The sequence below is a fragment of the Haliotis asinina genome, chromosome 11, assembly GCF_037392515.1.
Source record: "Haliotis asinina isolate JCU_RB_2024 chromosome 11, JCU_Hal_asi_v2, whole genome shotgun sequence".
In the NCBI taxonomy this organism is placed as follows: domain Eukaryota; kingdom Metazoa; phylum Mollusca; class Gastropoda; order Lepetellida; family Haliotidae; genus Haliotis; species Haliotis asinina.
The window spans coordinates 11196884-11217301 of record NC_090290.1 but is presented as its reverse complement, the minus strand read 5'-3'; the positions used below and the strand labels follow the sequence as shown (position 1 = coordinate 11217301).

At 38.2% G+C, this 20418-nt stretch overlaps 1 protein-coding gene across 1 annotated transcript in view; it reads right to left on the bottom strand.

Annotated features, from left to right (window-relative positions):
* The window catches only part of LOC137255227 (phosphatidylinositol 5-phosphate 4-kinase type-2 alpha-like), a 49300-nt gene extending 29592 nt beyond the window's left edge, over positions 1-19708 (bottom strand). Inside the window, exons 1-2 of the mRNA XM_067792659.1 lie at positions 19411-19708; positions 13185-13282 (exon numbers count right to left, since the gene is read on the bottom strand). Of these exons, the coding sequence (XP_067648760.1) occupies positions 13185-13282; positions 19411-19527 (215 nt within the window). The 5' untranslated portion in view covers positions 19528-19708. The remainder of the gene's footprint in view (positions 1-13184; positions 13283-19410) is intronic.
* Between the last annotated feature and the right edge of the window lie 710 nt (positions 19709-20418).

Below are 20418 nucleotides of genomic sequence, written 5' to 3'. Positions count from 1 at the left end.
AGATAAAGATAAGACAATGAAAATACTTGATGGTTGATATTTTTTTTTAGGAGTATACCCTCCACAGCCTTGACCAGAAAGGAACAGTGATTGACAGTAAAGGGACAGCATCCAGACTGTCAGCCAGTGTCTGGGTATCATATGAGTATGCCAACACAAGACCAGACAGGGCAGATTCTGCAGACAATGCAAGGGCCAGACCCCAATTATAGTTGGTTCTCCGCACAAGTATTTCACCCTGTAGCCATCCTAGAATCCCCTTTAATCTGTTACAGACATGCCACACATGCTAGATTTACAACACTGGGCACGAATGGGCTTTGAAATTTCAATGGGTCAAATTCATCAGGATATTTGCAACACAACTTGCCCTTACAGAATAATCAAAAATGTTACACATGCCCTACATCCAGACCATATGTCCTAGTTGTCATGTGGACAGTACAACACAAGGATGGAGTTTAGCAGGAAGGAAGGATATCTGATGGAGTGGAAACCTACATATGATCAGACGAGATTAAACGAACTATATCCTGAAGATACTGTATTTGTTCCAGTCTTCCTCCAATACATAATGGGTTCATGTCACTGGGTTACCAAGAAAAATGTTCTATTCCAAAGTATCCTGGTGTTGCAACTTGCTGATGGCTTTGGCTTGTCACACTGATACCTATCCAGTGCTCCAGATAAGATTTAGCTCATGTGAGCTCATGTACCCACTGTATTTTTATATATTTTTTGTAGTGGGTATTATCAGGAAAAGCCACTTGCCATAGCACACGTGACTTCAAGAAAGTAACGATGAATTTCCCACTTGTCCTGATTTTCATGACATAATCATGCTAATGTAATCATGAAAGAATAAATAAGCATGATATTTGATGTTTATGTTTAGTGGACTCTTTACTGGGAATTGATAAATAGAAACGAAAGACAACTCTACTTTATTATCATTGTGACATTTAAGAGCTACATTTTCAGCACATATGAAATGAAATCCAAGTTTATTTGCAGTTTGAAAACTGTAAACAGAAATTATCTAGTAGCCCACAGATAAGTAAGAAACTATTATCTGTCTGCCCGAAATAAAATGGACTTGTCCTGGCTTCAGGCGATGTGATTTTTTAAACCCTGTATTAAGCGAGTGAGTGAGTGAGTTTAGTTTTACGCCGGACTCAGCAATATTCCAGCTATATGGCGGCGACCTGTAAATAATCGAGTCAGGACCAGACAACATGAGCATCGATCTGCGCAATTGGGAACCAATGACATGTGTCAACCAAGTCAGTGAGTCTGACCACCCGATCCCAATAGTCGCCTCTTACGACAAGCATAGTCACCCTTTATGGAAACCCTGTATTAAGAAAGTAGAGAGGGTATTTCACTTTTCACAACTCACTGCTCTCAAATATGTGGGTATTTTAGTGATTTTATTCAGCTACATAGAGATCATTGACATTAACTAAACAGTAATGTACTGTCTTATGTCAAACTTAATCAGAACCAACTTAAATATAATTTCATAAAAAAACACTCATCCTATACTGACAAAACAAAACTAGTCCTATACCAACACATTCTCTTCCCACGGAGGTTAATCCTGTCATATCTTCCTACGTAACCTCTGTTCTAATACGGCCATATTTCCCAGTCATTGAGAAATCCAATTGCGGCAAAAAATCGCAACAGGAATTATCTCCCTTGTTACTATCCAATCAGAACACACGTTAAATGGAATGGGTTCAACAACGTGCGAAGGAAAGATTTGGTATTTCATGTTTAACTGAAAATCAGAAACTGGCAATAGAGTGTGCAGGGATCAATCGCCATGATGTGAAACAAAAATAGACAAGTGGCAAGTTTTCTTATAACATGACACTTGTCAAAAGCCATAATCCGAGAAAAATCTATTATTACTATAATATTACAATTCTAACAGTTAAATAAAGTTAGGTATGGTAAATCACATTTACAGACACATTGGCAATATTTCAACCATATCATGAACAACTTCAACAGGATGCGAACAAAATGTATGATTTATCGCAATAGTATCAAATATACATCTTAGAATATTGTCTGATATGGGGCTAAATCTAGCTGATTATGGAAGCAATGGTGAAATGTCAATTGAAAGGTTCGTTATTTTAGTGTTAATGCAGGGATGTTATCAAAAGTTTGAAACGTGACATACAGAGTATCATATACAGTAATATACAGAGCAATATTCCAGCTTTGTGGCGGTGGTCTGTAAATAAATAAGTCTGGACCAAACAATCCAGTGATCAACAGCAGGAGCATCAATCTGCACAACTTGAAACCGATGACATATGTCAACACAGTACGCAAGTCTGACCAACCAATTCTGTTAGTCACCTCTCACGACCTCATAGTCATCGTAAAGAATGGGAGTTAAAGTTAACTTTATAAAGGTTGCTTCATAAAATGAGGCCCAGTCCAGATCAGTTTGACCTATCCTTCACCTTAATCACCACTGAAGTGTCAAAACGTCAAAGTCAAGGCTGACCTTTAATAAATATCTTCTGGCCTAACAGGTGACAAGAACTGTGCTGGTGTTCTTGAAAGACAATAAACTTGCAAAGTTTATCACTTCATCATTAGAGGAGGAAAGGTTCATACCAATCACACCACCAGCTAAAATGCTGCTGAAGGTTTTGTTTTTGCTGAGAGATTTAACTGCCTCTGAATGCACAGCTACAAATCTGAACCAGTTGTTTCCCAAAATTGATTTTCCACTTAGCAAGTAATCATAGTCTTTTATTGGCACAATAGCTGCTTGACAACCTAATAACTTGGCAATCTAACACCTTGCAGAACAGGATATAGCAGGATGTTGCTTACTGCTCCAGTTGACCAGGATAATCTACGATTTGGCTTACTGCTTGCCAGGACTGAGCAGAATGCTCCAGTTGACCAGGATAATCCATGAACTGGCTTAATGGTTGCCAGGACAGACCAGGATGTGGATCACTGCTCCAGTTGACCAGAATAATCTATGAAATGGCTTAATGGTTGCTAGGACAGAACAGGCTAGCTATTCTCGAAACGTTCATAGCCCTACAAACTTCTTAAGTCCATTCTTAACACATTGGCTACAATCAAAGTTAAGAATTCTTAGGGCTACGAACGTTTCGAGAATAAGGGCCCAGGATGTGGATCACTGCTCCAGTTGACCAGGATTCTCTACAATCTGGCTTAATGGTTGCCAGGACAGAGCAGGATGTGGACCACTGCTCCAGTTGACCAGGATAATCCATGAACTGGCTTCATGGTTGCCAGGACAGACCAGGATGTGGATCACTGCTCCAGTTGACCAGAATAATCTATGAAATGGCTTAATGGTTGCCAGGACAGAACAGGCTAGCTATTCTCGAAACGTTCATAGCCCTACAAACTTCTTAAGTCCATTCTTAACACATTGGCTACAATCAAAGTTAAGAATTCTTAGGGATACGAACGTTTCGAGAATAAGGGCCCAGGATGTGGACCACTGCTCCAGTTGACCAGGATAATCCATGAACTGGCTTAATGGTTGCCAGGACAGACCAGGATGTGGATCACTGCTCCAGTTGACCAATTATCTACGACCTGGCTTAATGGTTGCCAGGACAGAGCAGGATGTGGATCACTGCTCCAGTTGACCAGGATTATCTACTAACTGGCTTAATGGTGACCAGGACAGAGCAGGATGTGGATCACTGCTCCAGTTGACCAGGACGCTGTACGATTTGACTTAATGGTGGCCAATACAAAGCAAGATGTGGAGCACTCTCCATGACCATGATGGCAGAGCAGGATGTGGGTCAATGAACTGGGATAGCTGAATATGGCTTAATGACCTGGGTGACTTAGGTAGCAAAGGTTCAGGACAGTGTTTAGCTTTGCATAATACCTGAGTTAAACTTGGCAGTGTTGCATGTAGCATAATGCCTGAGATGATAATGACAATTGTTTGTGTAGAATAATGCCTGTGATCATTTAATACTAAGACAGTGTTTGATGTGGCTAAATACCTGAAGTACTCAGGTAGTGCAGGATGTGGCTTAATAACTGAAATACTAAGACAATGTTGGGTATGGCTTAATGCCTGAGCTGACAAGGACAGTGTTTGGTATGGCTTAATGCCTGAGCTGACTGGGACAGTGTTGAGTGTGGCTTAATATCTGAGCGGACATAGACAGTGTTGGATGTGGTTAAATGCCTGAAAAGGATAGTGTTGGATGTAGCTCAATGCCTGAGCTGACAAGGAGTGAGTTGGGTGTGGCTTAATGTCTGAGCTGACAAGGACAGTGTTGGATGTGACTTAATGTCTGAGCGGACAAAGACAGTGTTGGATGTGGCTTAATGCCTGACAAGGACAGTGTTGGATGTAGCTCAATGCCAGAGCTGACAAGGAGTGAGTTGGGAGTGGCTTAATGCCTGAGCTGACAAGGACAGTGTTGGGTGTGGTTTAATGTCTGAGCAGACAAAGAGTGTTAGATGTGGCTTTAAGCCTAACAAGGACAGTGTTGGGTGTGGCTTAATGCCTGAGCTGACAAGAACAGTGTTGGGTGAGGTGTATTACAGAATGTAGATAAATATTTCATTAACGTAACTAGGTCTCTCACTCGTAATTTCTACTTCTGGTAACACAGGAAAGGGAAAACCATCTGCTCACTTCTCATACATAATAATTTTACGAGGAAATTCACAAGTGATAATCAAACAATTTATAAATTGACAAACACAGGTTAATGGGTAGAATATTTATCAACATATCCTGGCCTGTAAGCTGACTGACCTTACCATCACATTTTTATGATTTCATAACTAGCAAACCCATCCAAATAAATGATCATGAATGTATGAATAACCTTAATATTTCACTTGGATACCGCAACTTTGTGCAAAGTACTAGGATCATCTGCTACCTATCCTACAACTTTACAAGCCCTCAGTACGAATGCTTTAAGTTTAAGTTAGTACATCTCCGTTTACAAAACACAAATCATTTATCAAGATGTTCCCCTAACAATTACTACTAATAACCTTAATGAAAATACATTTGTTTTGTTTTTGTATATTCACCCAGATGCAAATGAATACGCAGACTCAGATAATGATGGTATTTCGTCTCTTGAGAAAAAGATACTACACATTATGTCAGACTTCGGAGATGATGTTAAATTTATAAATATTGGTGATTTTAATGCACGGACTGCTGAAGAGCCAGATTTTATTTTAAACGATGATACTCAACATTTGCCACTCCAGGAAGACTATAGAGAAGACAGTTTTGACATGAAAAGAGTATCATGTGATAAACAAACAAATAATTTTGGTAGAAGTCTTCTCAACTTGTGCAAAGTTTTCAGCCTTCATATTACCAATGGAAGGAAACCTGGTGATAAACTTGGTAATTTCACATGCATCACCCATTCTGGAGCCAGCGTTGTTGACTATGTACTGGTATCGAGTGAACTGTTTACTAGAATTTACGATATGAGTGTAATACCGAGGTCAGAGTCTGATCATCTCCCTAAATCATGTCATCTCAGTGACGTCACCAAGCTCAGGATAAGCCAAGCTGCGCCTAGCATACCCCTCTTGAAAGTGCCAAGATATATTTATAGCAATAGTGATAGACAACATTTCACTGATGTGTATACTTCTGGCAAAGTGATGGGGATGATCTCGGAATTCCTGGAGTATTTAGATGGTGATATCAATCATGCAGTCACCAAACTGTCTAATATTGTTGCTGCTACAGGGAGACAACTCAGACCGACCGTCTTTAATGTTCGAACGACTCTCAAACAACCACCCTGGTTTGATAACAATTGCCAACAACTAAAAACCATTAAGTATAGATGCCATCACAGATTTAGGAAATTCAACTGTGACGATAATCAAAGGAAGTACTTGGAATCAAAAGGAGCCTTTAAAAAGTTGTGCTCTCCCAAGAAAACTGAATTCGATAAGAAAGAAGCAGACGAGATCGCCTATGCAGCAAAACATGGAAATTGCAAAGAATTTTGGAAAAGGATAAAACAAGCATTTCGCACAAGTAATGACTCATGGATTCAAGCCCAGGACTGGCAGTGATACTTTAAGACGTCATTGAATCCTACATTATCCGAAACTACCTCTGTCTTCGATGAACATGTTAAATACTTTCTTGAACACCATTCGTGCCATGACTGTGGTGGGTTAGCTAACCAGGACATCTATCTCAATGAGGAAATTTCTGAAGCAGAAATCAAAAATGCAATTTCCAACCTCAAAAATGGGAAAGCACCCGGTACAGATGGGGTACCTCCGGAACTTTACAAACTGTCATTGGAACTGATAATCCCATATCTGAAGCTGTTATTCAATAAGATCCTAGATGAGGGTACATTCCCATCACACTGGAATTTTGGAATGGTCTTGCCTATATTTACGTCTGATGATAAGACTGAGCCATCAAATTACAGAGGAATTTCCCTACTAAATATCATGGGAAAAATCTTTACAACAATAATCAAGTCACGACTTAGAAAATGGATTGAACTTAACGAATTGATATCTGAATGTCAAGCAGGATTCCGTCCACAATATTCTACTACAGATCATTTATTTACACTACAGGCATTGTGTTCCAAATACTTGGGTAAAACAAAAGGTCATTTCTACTGTGGATTCATTGACTTCAAAAAAGCATTTGACTTTGTAGACAGAGATAAATTATTATATGTGCTTGTGCAACGTGGATGTCATGGAAAGTTATTTATCTTACTCAAAAGTGAAGGCCTGTGTTAAAGTTGGTAATTCTAGAATGGTAGCGTTTGATACCTCCCGTGGAGTAAGGCAAGGATGTGTCTTAAGTCCCATACTCTTTATTCTGTTTATTAATGAATTTGCCACCGAACTGTACAGGTCTTGTAACAGTGGCGGGTTCGTTACACAGGATATACGAGATCTACTGCTACTAATGTTTCCCGACGACATCGTCCTTATTGCCACGAGTGTTATTGGTCTGCAACGACAACTTAGGATCCTGGAGTCATTCTGTTTAAAATGGGGACTGGAGTTGAACTTAAAAAAGTCAAATATCATCGTATTTCGAAATGGCAGAATTCTGACAAAATCGGAGAGGTGGTTCTTCGGTAATCAGCCTATGGAGGTTGTTACTTACTATAAATATCTTGAGATTGTGTTTTCATCAAGATTAATATGGACAAAAACGTGTGAAACCCTTGCACAACAAGCAAACAAAGCCTGTCTTTCATTGTTTAGAATTTTTAGGAAAAAACAGAATATAACATACTCTACAGCACGGATGATATTTGACACGAAGATAGCACCAATACAACTCTATGGAGCTGAAATTTGGGGACACAAGTATTCAGATTCAATTGAAAGGATTCAGATGATGTATTTTAAAAGATTTCTCAAAATTGGAATATTTGCATCCAACAAGGCCATCCTCGGTGAACTTGGACGTTATCCAATGTATGTCTTCAGCCAGATCAAAGTAATTAAGTTTTGGTTCAGACTGTTACACATGAATCCACAGCGTCATCCCATACAGTGTTATAAGATGCTCAAAGTGTTTGACGATTTGGGCAAAATTAATTGGGTGTCAAGTGTGAGATCTATTTTATTCAGAAACAGGTTTTCACATGTATGGCTAAACCAAGGCGTTGGCGATGTACAGTTATTCATCCTAACCTTCGAACAAAGCATCAAAGATATAGCCTGCCAGACTTGGCATAATGATGTTTGCAGCTCAACTTTTCTAAAACACTATTCACAATTCAAATATAACCTCCACTTGGAACCATATATCACTGAATTGAAAAACAAATACCTAATACGTGCATACTGCAAATTCTGAATTTCCCACAACAATCTGAAGATAAACAAATTTAGATGTAAGACAGATGCCACAATAACAGATTTTGTGTGTACAGTATGTAATGCCTTGGAAGTTGAAGATGAGAATCATGTCTTTTTCAAATGTAAATATTACGAATGTTGGCGTGAAAAGTATTTCTTACAACTTTGAAAAGTGTATAGAGGTCCATTAGCCCTAGAATCAATCCTCAAATCAAGGAACAGTCAGGTAATATATTTTACTGCCGTATTTTTGCATGATATATTCCAAGGAAGATCTGCACCCAGTTGACCACTGTACATCGGTTAAATAACTGTATAACTGTATTATAGGCCACAAGGCCGATATTACGCAAATAAACTGTCTGTCTGTCTGTCAATAACCTTAATGACTATAGGCTTGGTATAAAACAATTTTTCATGAATAAAGAAAACTCATATCAGTTTCTTGTTCAAGTCTGTATTCAACAAACCACAGACACACAGCTGGAAATGGAATACTGCTGAGTTGGGCATTAAACAACAACAACCAAAAATATATAAAAAAACAGAAAAACTGAACTTGGGGCATTGAGGGTGTCAACAGATTGTGTTTGTGAGAAAGAGGCTGCAACGGTACACCCATGCCCAGTTCCGTAGGTACCATGGTACACAGCTCTCTGTTCTGTTCATTAAAAATAAAAATTAAAGGAAGAAATCTTCCTGGAACTGGGGCACAAACAAAAGAGCCTTTACACGAACTCATTCACCAGTCTAAGTAAACTTAGTCTCCGTACTTTTCGCTACACTCCACTACTGAGTCTAATAAAACCTTATGGGAGGTCGCGTAAGGTAACCTTTGAGATTGACCAATCAGAACACAGCTTACCAAATCACCAAAGTGCACATTCGCACATACCTTTAGAACGTTTTATCTCAAAAATGTTCATACCCGAACGATTACGATAGCTATTTAGCTTACGGGTGTTTCCGGGTGATACACATGGTGTACATACAACCATGACAACGGTGAGTAAACAGTCGCTGATAATGGTGTTTTTGGCATATTCAAGGATGTCACCTTGCGAAAAAAAGGTTCATACCCGAACCATTATGCTTGCTATTTAGCTTACAGGTGTTTCCGGGTGATGCACATGGCGTACATACAACCATGACAACGGTGGGTAAACAGTTGCTGATAATGGTGTTTTTGGCATATTCAAAGATGTCACCTTGCAAAAAATATTGGCTAATGGTAACCACGTCAACAGCAGATTTTTAACCGTTTGATTGGATGGTCATTGGTCACTCAAAGGTCTCCAGACGCGACCTTCTACTAGGTTTTGTTAGACTCAATGGTGGAGTGTTACGAAATACATTGATACTAAGGTTACTTAGACTCACTCATTCACCCAATCGATTCAGTGGGACAAGGCTACATGAAGATGTCATCTAGAATCAAACTACATGGAATATTTGTGATGGCATTCCAAAGGTAATGAGCATAGGATGAGTAAGATGACATTTTCGATACAGAAACCAAACATACCATTTCTTCAAAGTACATTTCAGTGTACCAAACCACAAGCAAAATACCACAGTATGAATACATTGCAGTATACCAATTCAGCCCTTACATATTTTGACATGCTTCTGAAACATTATATACAATAGACAGTTTTTCAGTGACAGGTTACATGGGTAGATGTCTCATATACAGCTGATTCAAGATCTCCACGGTGATGATAAATGGTTCAGTCTTCAATCTTCAGCATGGATGAAAACTCTACACAGTGAACTGTGAGTCCTAAGAAGTCTGGGAGACCCATACCTCATATTCCAGGGCATACTTCATGAATCATCCTGTTTATTACATCCCTATTATTTGTGGGAAGAATATTTCTCACTGGCTTTAAAAAACATCATCAATGAGCATTGATCTCAAAGTAAATTACATCTGTCTGTAAGTAGAGGAACTTTTTTAAATTGAGCCATTACCTTTTCTAGTATTTCTACTATGACTTGGTAATAGGGAGTTATAAAGAATAACCACTGTACATCTAGCATGTGTACATACGCTAGATCTGTGTAAGCTTTTACAAGTCTGACAGACAACTATCATAACATGAACATCCAGTTCAACAGTTGGGGTCAGTTCCGTAAACAAAATGTGCAAACACTTGTGTTACTCTACACCCATCTGCTCCGCCTGTCCAAACAGAAAGCTTCAGTAACTGTAGAAATTATTTACTTTACTACCATGGTAACCCATGAGTTTACAACATCCCAAAGCCTGGACCATGACGCTTCTGGCACTGGACAAGGAACACTTTTCAAGGACCCATATTCCAGGGATTTCACATGAAGGCTTATAAAAATATCACTGCCATTCTACTCAAAAGAGGTTGCACATTATTACAGATAATTTGCTATGCTATGCATGAGTGCTAGTAGTATCATAAAAGATTCAAGGTTTTTTTCCTCCTTTTCCGAAGGATGTATACATATAATTTGTGGCCATTCCAGTCCATGAGACCAAACAAGATCATGTGAATTATTTTCAGTAGACTTTGTAATAAGGATATAATGTGTGTGAAATAGACAGTGGCTAGTAAAAATCCAATTGGGCCAGTAAACTTCAAAGTCACTGATCTGACTGGCTCCTGAATTTTTATGGGGTCTTTCTCTAAATGTGCCACTCAGTCCGCCTTGTTAAAGGTCACATGCAACGTAAAACACAAATTTGCAGATTCTGGTACCTTTCGGTATGCACTTACCGAAACAAATCATAAAAAATGCCAATTCAATAGAGTTGTGACGATTAATCGATACGCAAGTTTTCGCGATTCAAGAGCTGCACGATACGATACATCGATACGATTGTTGTGTATCGATTCAACACGATACTTACATACTTAGCAGTCCATGAAAACAGTCTATTTAGATTTTCGTGGAAAATATTGCCATGGACATGCTCCGACTGAGATAATTTTCACAAATTTATTTTGTTATCTGTGCAAAAAAGCCTGTTGTGCCAATGTTGATCCATGTTGTTCCATTTTTGGGAGAAAACACTACTTTACTGACACATGCTAAACATTTTTAATAAAATGTCTTTCAGGATGACGTGTTTTATTTTTCTTGGGAGAATACCTTCCCTGAAATGATAACATAACAGCACATTATTTCCAGTACTTTTATTTTTCTGTATACAAGGACAAAATATCGTGATACGTATCGTATCGTATCGTAAGTATCAGACTACCAGTATCGTGATATGTATCATATCGTGGCATGGGCGTATCGTCACAACTCTACAATTCAACCTATAAAGTTGAAAAAAACGCGATGAAAGAAAAGCCTGCGAAATCGGAGTTCAAACGTTTCACTAAATTCCCTCCAGCGCTGGGGGGAAAACTGGTTTCAACAGCTGTGCTGCCATAACGCATGCGCAGTGAATAGGTTTGCGGAGCTTGAAACAGTATGCATGCCCAGCATCTAAGGTCATGAGCAGTAGTCTAATCTTGGTTGTGTACACAAACAAGTAAATAATCTACTCGTTACGTAAAACAACTTGTTGATTGTGGTAAGCAGGCTCTGTCACAGAGAAAGCTCAGTGTCTGGTTTATTCACACCTATATGTCTGCCTGCCTGTCTGCCAAAGACAACATGCAATACACAGTTTCAATTATTGACCACGTGCAGTTTGAACTTAACACCTATCAGACAATATGACATAAAGAAAATATGTTGATTTATGACTCGTGCACCCGAATCCCGTGTCTGCCACATTATGTAATTAGGCATGTGTGATACACATGACATGTTTTTATGTCTGTGGGTTGCAAACAAACTACATTCATTTTTTTCGGATGACTGGATCTGACGGAAACTGGTGCAAACTTTTGTCAGTTTCAAGTCCTGCTTTGTACTTGGACGAATGACAGATTCCAGCCACGCAGTAGTTTACCATCTCTACTGACATGATTTTTGATTGGATCAAGCGCAAATTCAGAGAACATGTATTTTCCAAATCCAACATCTCTATATACATTCTTCATGGATAACGACTTCTTTTAGTGTATATGATTTTGTTTGACAACAGTATATGAATCCATACTGAAACAACGCATCAAGTACACAAAAAGAAGTTGTTATCCATAAAGAATCTTACTTTCTTGTGACTGGCTACACATCTAAACAGATGATCTTTCTGTACACACAATGAACCCTCAGCACATCAGCAGATGAAACAGCCAATCAGAAGCCATCGTTACACTTGAGTGCATATCCACCCGCTATGACTGGGTTCGGTCTCTCGAGGGCTTCGTTTCGGGGGAAGTAAGCCCAAGTACAAAATATTGCACTTTTGAATCGCGATTGTATGCTTATAATTTTGTTTATTTGTTTTTTTCAAAAGCAGCAGTGTATATTATATGTCATGTGATAAATGTGTTTTAATTATGTTGGATTTTTTGGTTGCATGTGACCTTTAAGTTATAGACTTTTAAATCACTTCAGATTACAGCCTGATAAAAGTGTACATCACATTACCAGCTTAATGGTGAAACCAATGTGGACATTCAAATTTCAGGCTTGTTAATTATTGCGTGGACTTGTCTCTTTCAAGCATAGCTAGCCCAATTGGTTAGAAAAATTTGGAACTATTTTGCACATTGAAAATATAAAACAAAATTCTCCTTCACTCAAATTTCAAATGGCTAGCACTGCATACTGAAAAAAAACATGTCTCGCATGTCATACTTGTTGATGTACAGTTGTGTTTACAATATGTAGCTTCAACAACTCCAAACATGTCACCAAGAGGTAACAATGTTCATGTGAAACGCTCCATAGCTTAACCATGCACATCACTGTGAGAGAGTGGACAGGCTCAAGGAACCATTGCAGTCAGAATATGTTTCATGCGTCTCGCAGAAGAGTACAACTGTAGAGAACCACCAGAGAATGGTGATAACACACCATATACCTCAATCTGGGAACTGGACCTACACGGGCATAACTTTTAGAATGCAATGTTGGTAACAGCAGAGGAACCAAAGAAAAGCCGGTTCAAGAAACTTTGTGTACACTTAATGGTGGACAAGTACATGTAGACAATCATACACTCTTACTTCTAATACTACAAAAATAATATGCTACAGAACAGAGAGTGATCAACTTCAGCATCTGGTATTCCTTAACTCATTTTGAAAGGTATATGATATTGAGTAAAAGCTGAATTCTATCAGACAGACACAGACCACAAACTTGCTCTTGGAATAACTATGTTACAAAACAGTTAAGGTGTGGAACTAGATACTCACTTGTTAAACATGTGGTTGTCAACTCTGATCTTGCTGAAGGCCTTAAAGTCATCAGGCATGAGCATCACACGGAGATTCACATGGTTCAACTCATTTACCTGAAACAACACATAAAACTACAGATGATGTTTACAACAAGTCACACATCAGATGATGTTAACAACACATAACACATAAGTGATCAGCTGATCACATCAACAACACATCACCAATCAGTTGATCAGGTCAATGTCAACAACATCAAAGATCAACTCATCATGTCAATGTCAACATCATAGATCAGTTGATCATGTCAACAACATAACACTGATCAGCTGATCATGTCAACAACACATCAAAGATCAGCTGACCATATCACCAACACATCAGCTGATGTCAGCAACACATCACAGATCAGCTGTTGTCAACAACACATCGAAGATCAGCTGCTGTTAACAACACAATGTAAATTAGCTGCTGTTAACAACACATCAGAGACCAGTCAATGTCAACAACACATCGCAGATCAGCTCATGTCTTCAAGTGTGTCATGTAAGCACAGGTATGTTTTAATGGATAAATGAAATCATCAGAAAGTGTAGACTGAAAGTTTCTGGATGTCACTTGATATGAAGTCATCAGGAAGTATGTATTGAAAGTGTAGAACTAGTGTTCATCAGATGTTGTAAAGTTCATACTGAAGGTGTTCATGGAACAAAATACTTATTTACCAAAATAGAAGATTTAGTAGGTACATGTTTCACAGTAGCATGTTTTCTGAAGGCTCTATATATTCTAAACTACCCATGCATGTGCTGGGCAACTAAGCAATTCTAATTTGTCAATACTTCCAGTTGAAAACCAAATCAAACAGTAAAACCATTACATCAATAAAAAGATATCATTCAAACATTCAAATCTGAAAGATTCAAAAGTCCTAAAATGCTCAATATCTACTTAAACAGGTCAACGCATATAAAGAAATCCACTTGATCAAACTTGTTTTCTATTATCTACAGTAGATGTTAATTTAACTATAGGCATGGACTGCTAGTGGCTGGTTTTAATCTTAACGCTAACAGTCATAAGAATCAGAGAGTGAGTTTGTTTTACACCATTTTGGGCAATATTCCAACAATATCACAGCGGGGAAACACCAGAAATGGGCTTAACACATTGTACCCATTTGGGGAATCAAACCCACGTCTTCAGCACGACAAGCGAAAGCTGAAACCACTGAGTTGCCCCACCGCCCCTGCTGCCACAAGAACTAACATAATGGTAATTAAACAGGAGACAATGCTGCAGACAGTAGGTCAATATTGACAGCATTATGCTTGTTTCAACACACCCTATCTTTGATTAATCAGAACACCACTACTCCACTCAATACCACAGTGTTCACAATTGGTGTTTCAAAGTAAGAGGACACTGGGTCCTGTAAGTTTCCGAAAATGGAAATTCACATGACACTTTGAATTAGAATCAAACAAATACTTTAAATATAAGATTTCTTATAATTTATATTAAATTATTAGCAAACACAAATTTTACAAACAGAAAACTAGAGTTGTGTGTCACTCATAACAACTTCAAAGTCATTGTGAAATATACAGTTGAGCCACTAGGAGAGGCGGGTTGTAGACTTCCATTAACCATCAGCAAATCTGATGGATTTGTCCGTGGGTCTGACAGATATGTGCGAAACCTTAATCCATAGTATATCTCACGTGCTAGTAACATGGAAACATTTTGCTATCAGTTCACTTGTTTGGCTTAATCCTGCAAAAAGTGGCTCTGACATAAGACAGCAGTCAGTGCTAATTACAGCAACCATGCTTCACTGCCCTGCAGGTGTTCATCAACGACATGCAAGTCTGTGTATTATGCACACATCATCAATAGACTGGGGCAAACTGAGCAAGTATTCCTAGTTCTATTATTAGGACTCATTGTTCATACTTTTTTAGTACAGGTCATGATAACCTCATCTTATCAACATGATTCAAATAATAAGTCACTTGCTTGAACTAAAACGTCTGCAACACTGCAACCAAGTAAGCTTAGCTGGTAAAAATGCATCTAATTATTTCAACATTAAAATCAACTGAAAATGATGTCAACATGCCTGTCATTATCAGGGAAAACTTTTTTTTAATGCTTTTGGTTTACAGGAATAACAACAGACCAAAAATTTGGATTTCACTGACAGACACTTCATTTGATCTACTTACTGAATTCACATTAGAAGAATCTGTTCTAATTGAAATTACAACTTACTGGAGCCTTTTGTCAGTCTCCACTGGTATCTTTAAGTTATAACAGGTTTGTCAATTGGTAATAGGAAGACAAATTGTTAAATCTATTTAACCATCTCGCGTTTGATTGGACGGTCTTTGGTCGCTCAAAGGTTACCTGACGTAACCTTGTACTAGGTTTTGTTGGACTCTGTGGTGGACTGTAACGAAATACACTGAGACTAGGTTTACATAGACTGAGGAAGCTAATGGGATAGGGCGGTCAGGCTCGCTGGTTTGGTTGACATGTCATCAGTTCCCAATTGCACAGATTGATGCTCATGCTCATGATCACTGGATCGTCTGCTCCAGAAAAATTATTAGTTAGGCTGCATAAAAAAATGTGACACAGGCAATAGTACTTTGAAATTTTCATAGAGAAAAAAAGTGACAAGGGAGGAATGCATTTCCATTTTTTTTCTTCAGAAATACAGCTTGGGAAGTTTAGATTCAGTCATACTTGTTCTGACAGACACTCATTCCAATCGAGATGAGAAGTCAAACTTATTTTTCTAAAATAGCAATAAAACAATGTTAGGCACACAAATAAAAGTGACGCATTGATTGCCCGAGAAACATTTTCACTTTTTTTATTTAGCCTGTACAGACCACCACCAGATAGTTGGATTATTGCTGGGTGTGGCATAAGACTATACTCACTCACTTACTTTAGGCATTGCAAACCTCAAGAATGATACAGCAGTAGTCACTTACAATCACAAATCTGTGTTTGTTTCCAAATTCAGGATAACCTGAACATGGAGTGTCCAGTGATGCACAGAGAGGCAGTGACTTCTCACATCTCATAAATACTGTATATACATATATAGTAAAATGACTTTACACAGTGTTTAGGAATATAAATAGGATAAAGGAAAGTAAACTAATGAATCTACCCATATATCGTGTAAGCTTTAAGTGTTTTGTGTTTCTGCCAGTGTCAGTTACCTTTGAGTGAGTGAGTGAGTGAGTGAGTGAGTGAGTGAGTGAGTGAGTGAGTGAGTGAGTGAGTGAGTGAGTGAGTGAGTGAGTGAGTGAGTGAGTGAGTGAGTGAGTGAGTGAGTGAGTGTGTGTGTGTGTGTGTGTGTGTGTGAGTGAGCAAGCTTGTTTAGTTTTAGGCCGCACTCGGTAATACTTGTCTGTAAGTAATCGAGTCGGGACCAGGCAATCCAGTGATCAATAACACAAGTATCGATCTGCACAACTGGGAACCCATGCCACAGGTCAAGCAAATCAACAACCCTGACCAACCAATCCCGTTTGTCACCTCTTACGACAAGCACAGTCGCCTTTAGGGGCAAGCATGGTTGCTGAAGACCTATTTTACCCTGAACCTTCGTGGGTCATCAGGCCTTGTTGAAAACAGCATGTCTACCAGAAAAGTGACACTGTGTATCGGCACACTGGAATCGGAGAAACTTCTGTCCTTGATCGTGTTAATGCAATAAGGGATACAAGTGTACGACAGTTGACAGTTTGATCAGTAGTTGTCAGAGCAGCAAGAACAATATTTAAATCAGCTTACTGGTACAAATAATTCTCACAAACACATAGAGCTTCTTAACATTTCTACACCTTTTGTTTGACTTTTAACACTGCAAAATACTAAAAGTGAACTGAAGGCTAATAAGTCCTTATTTTCCTAAACTCAAACATATTTCACAACAAATCTTAATTTGGTACTTCATTTAATGAAATAATGCAAAAGCAATCATAAACGGCTCTTCTGCTGCTAGTTATACACCCTGTTCTCTGTGACAAACATGTACAAATAAGTCACCACTACAAAGATATAACATTAGATATAACTACAACATGAATTGGGAAATGTTTAATTCCAATTTAGGAGTTTTCACTGACATTTGCTGCCAACCTATGAGCTATGAGCAAGTCTAGATAAACCCCTGCATGATGTTCGATGATAATCACTTATGCATACATAGACACAAACAAGATATATGATGACACTTGTTTTGATACAGACACACTGATACGTTACTTGACATTGATATCTTCAGAGATAAGTGACAGTTTGACATTGCAGTTGCTGTGACTGGCCTTGACATGGTATCGTATAATCAGCATATCTGAGATGAGACTGACTTACGTCACACGGCCTTAAAATATTCCATTTCCTTCCATTACATTGCCACCTACCAGTCCAGACCATGCATAATCATATCAATATTCAAATTTCCAAACCTACAATTATATATTTAAAAAAAACCAATACAACTTACATTGGCATTAAAAAATATTCAGGGATTGGAAAAGGCTGGGACCATGGGCCATTGTGCACATTATAATAAAAAATGGCCTATTAAATGTTTACTATTGATACAAGAGCAGTGGCTCATTCTAAATTCAGAAAATGGCTAATAATCCTGAGAATAGCCCATGGCCCATTGCAGAAAGTTGTCTATCTTAATTCCTGAATATTCTTTCAACAAAATATATAATCATGAGGTGAATTGATTTGAAAGATTTGCAGGCCATCCCATCTATCAGAATAAAATGCACTACCTGAACAACTGTAGTCTACCCTCAATCAACACACATATTCACAGATTAATTCTTATTTACAAGTTAACACAAACTGAACACATTTCTCCAAACATGAACATTGCAGTCTTCTATACTGACAGTAGTCTGATGGAAAACTTATCAGTAACAGTGCCAAATATACATGAGAAAAAATTTCATTACTGGTGGCAATAGCTTTGCATATGGCATATACTTGCTCAATAATTGATGATAAATACGTAACAGTGAATTCACTAGTGTAAAATTTTGAGTTGAACTATCTTAATATACATCTATATTCTGACAGCTACAATTCCACCCTGAAGTGTGCGTATATATTACCACACTGTCAACCCACTGGTCTGTAGGGATCTGGAATACAATGAGGTGAGGTGTCAATTTGGACATCCCAACAATGCAGAAATTCCATCATTGTCTTGTCAGGCCATACCCATCTGGTGCCAAAATATTTGTGATAACTGATACAAGAGAACACCTCAAACACAGTTGGTAACAAATTCTGATGCATATGAATATTGGTTGATCATTGCCATGGATTGTGTGCATCAAAGTAACACCTTCACGTTAGAGCAACCGTGGATATACATTTTTTCCCAGTCCCGGTGAGTATCAGATTATACAGAGTCCATTGTATGTGGTTAATTATGGTTAATTTGCAGCAGTTCTGGTATCAACACTTCATCATTTATTTTTAATCTCATTCAATTTTTTATATATAAAAAATATATTTATGAGTAGTATAGAGCTATCAAGCAGTGACTGTTGTAATTATCATGATCCATATGAACACATATATTAGCACCTTAATATATTCATTAAAACTACAGATTTCACATTTCATGCAGACATCATGTTTGTCAAAAAAATGAAAAAGTAATAGATATAGGCTACTATTTATCCTACCATTCATCGTATGTAACTAGGTACCTTTATACAAGACAACATAAACCTACTGAAAAGCTCACAGGTACAAGTGCTGTGTGTTATACTTATGTGAGAATATTTAGATAAAACATCAGATATGGCCTCAATACACATGACAATAACCATTTGGATCAGAGTACAGACCGACGACATTAAACATTGGTTTATTGGGAACATTTAATCTAACCAACACTACGACTAAATGTGTGCAAGCTTCTGGAAGTCTGCTACGCAAAGTGTTCTTCCTTAATATTTATACAAGCAAGATCACACAACACACAAAGTGGATCCTGAATATTGGGTGATCTGTCAGTCTGTAAACACACAACTGAATCATGCAGTAGTAAACAAATATGACAGCCACCCTGTAGGCGTGGTGATAGGGAACAATCAACACACATAACGTTTTACCACCCTCGGGGTGACTGGCAATACCAACAACGTACACAATGCAAACACAATTAAGGGCAATTAAGACATACCGTGTGATTAATTCCCCACATGAACACACTGAGTAGAGGTTCGTTTGCTCGAAACAGTTTCCAGTTCAGAGCGACGGGCTTGAGTTTTTTACTCAGTCCTTTCTTAAAGGATGCCATCCTTCTAGATATTGCACAGATCCGGATTAACGAGGAAATATATAGATTCGCAAATATCCACTGCAATTCGATTGCTATACGTCGTAATTTCCGAACATTTTAGGTTGAATGAGCAGCTAGTGCTGCACAGAGTCTCTGTTTCAGACAATATGGCGGCCTAGCGTTTAGGTTACCCACAATCCCAGATTAAAGGGAGATAATCACGGAGTTCGTCTGCTAGATCCAAAGACAAGCGTTGGACTGCGCAGCAAAGAAATAAACATAATAGCGATATGAAACAGAAACATTTGCGTCGCATGAACACTCCGACAGCTGGTTATCAAGACACTGGTGGTATATAACAAACACAAATCAATTAACAGAATATTTGCAGAAAATAAATATTTCAATTTCATTTCATATTCACGTTGTTGTTCAGTCCCAAGCTTTATGAGGCGCGACGCTTTTTCCCAAAAATATTTATTTAGACAACTGAAAATGTTTGTGTTCAATACATGTGCACGTAAAATGTCAAACTATAGGTTCATTGAAAATGTCAACAGTTAAAGCGTAGGGCTACAAATCACATACCTTTTTAATGAAGGAATACACATCTGGAATACCTTAGCTTTTAAAGTATTTCATAAATAAAATTTACCCTGACTATGAATTTCAAGAAAAAAATGCCGTTAACAGTCCACAACTCACTTATATTATGAATGCAGCATTTGTCAAGCTTGGAGATTGTTGACAAAATGATCGAGTCAGCTTTGGTCACAACTTCAGTTACCTACTTTGAGTTTATTTCTCAACAAACTAGTCATTTCACGCCTACCACCCCAGCTTTGAGGGGGATTGTTCCACCCACTGAAAGATGAAAAACGACTATTTGTGCTTCAACCTCAGGTTTAA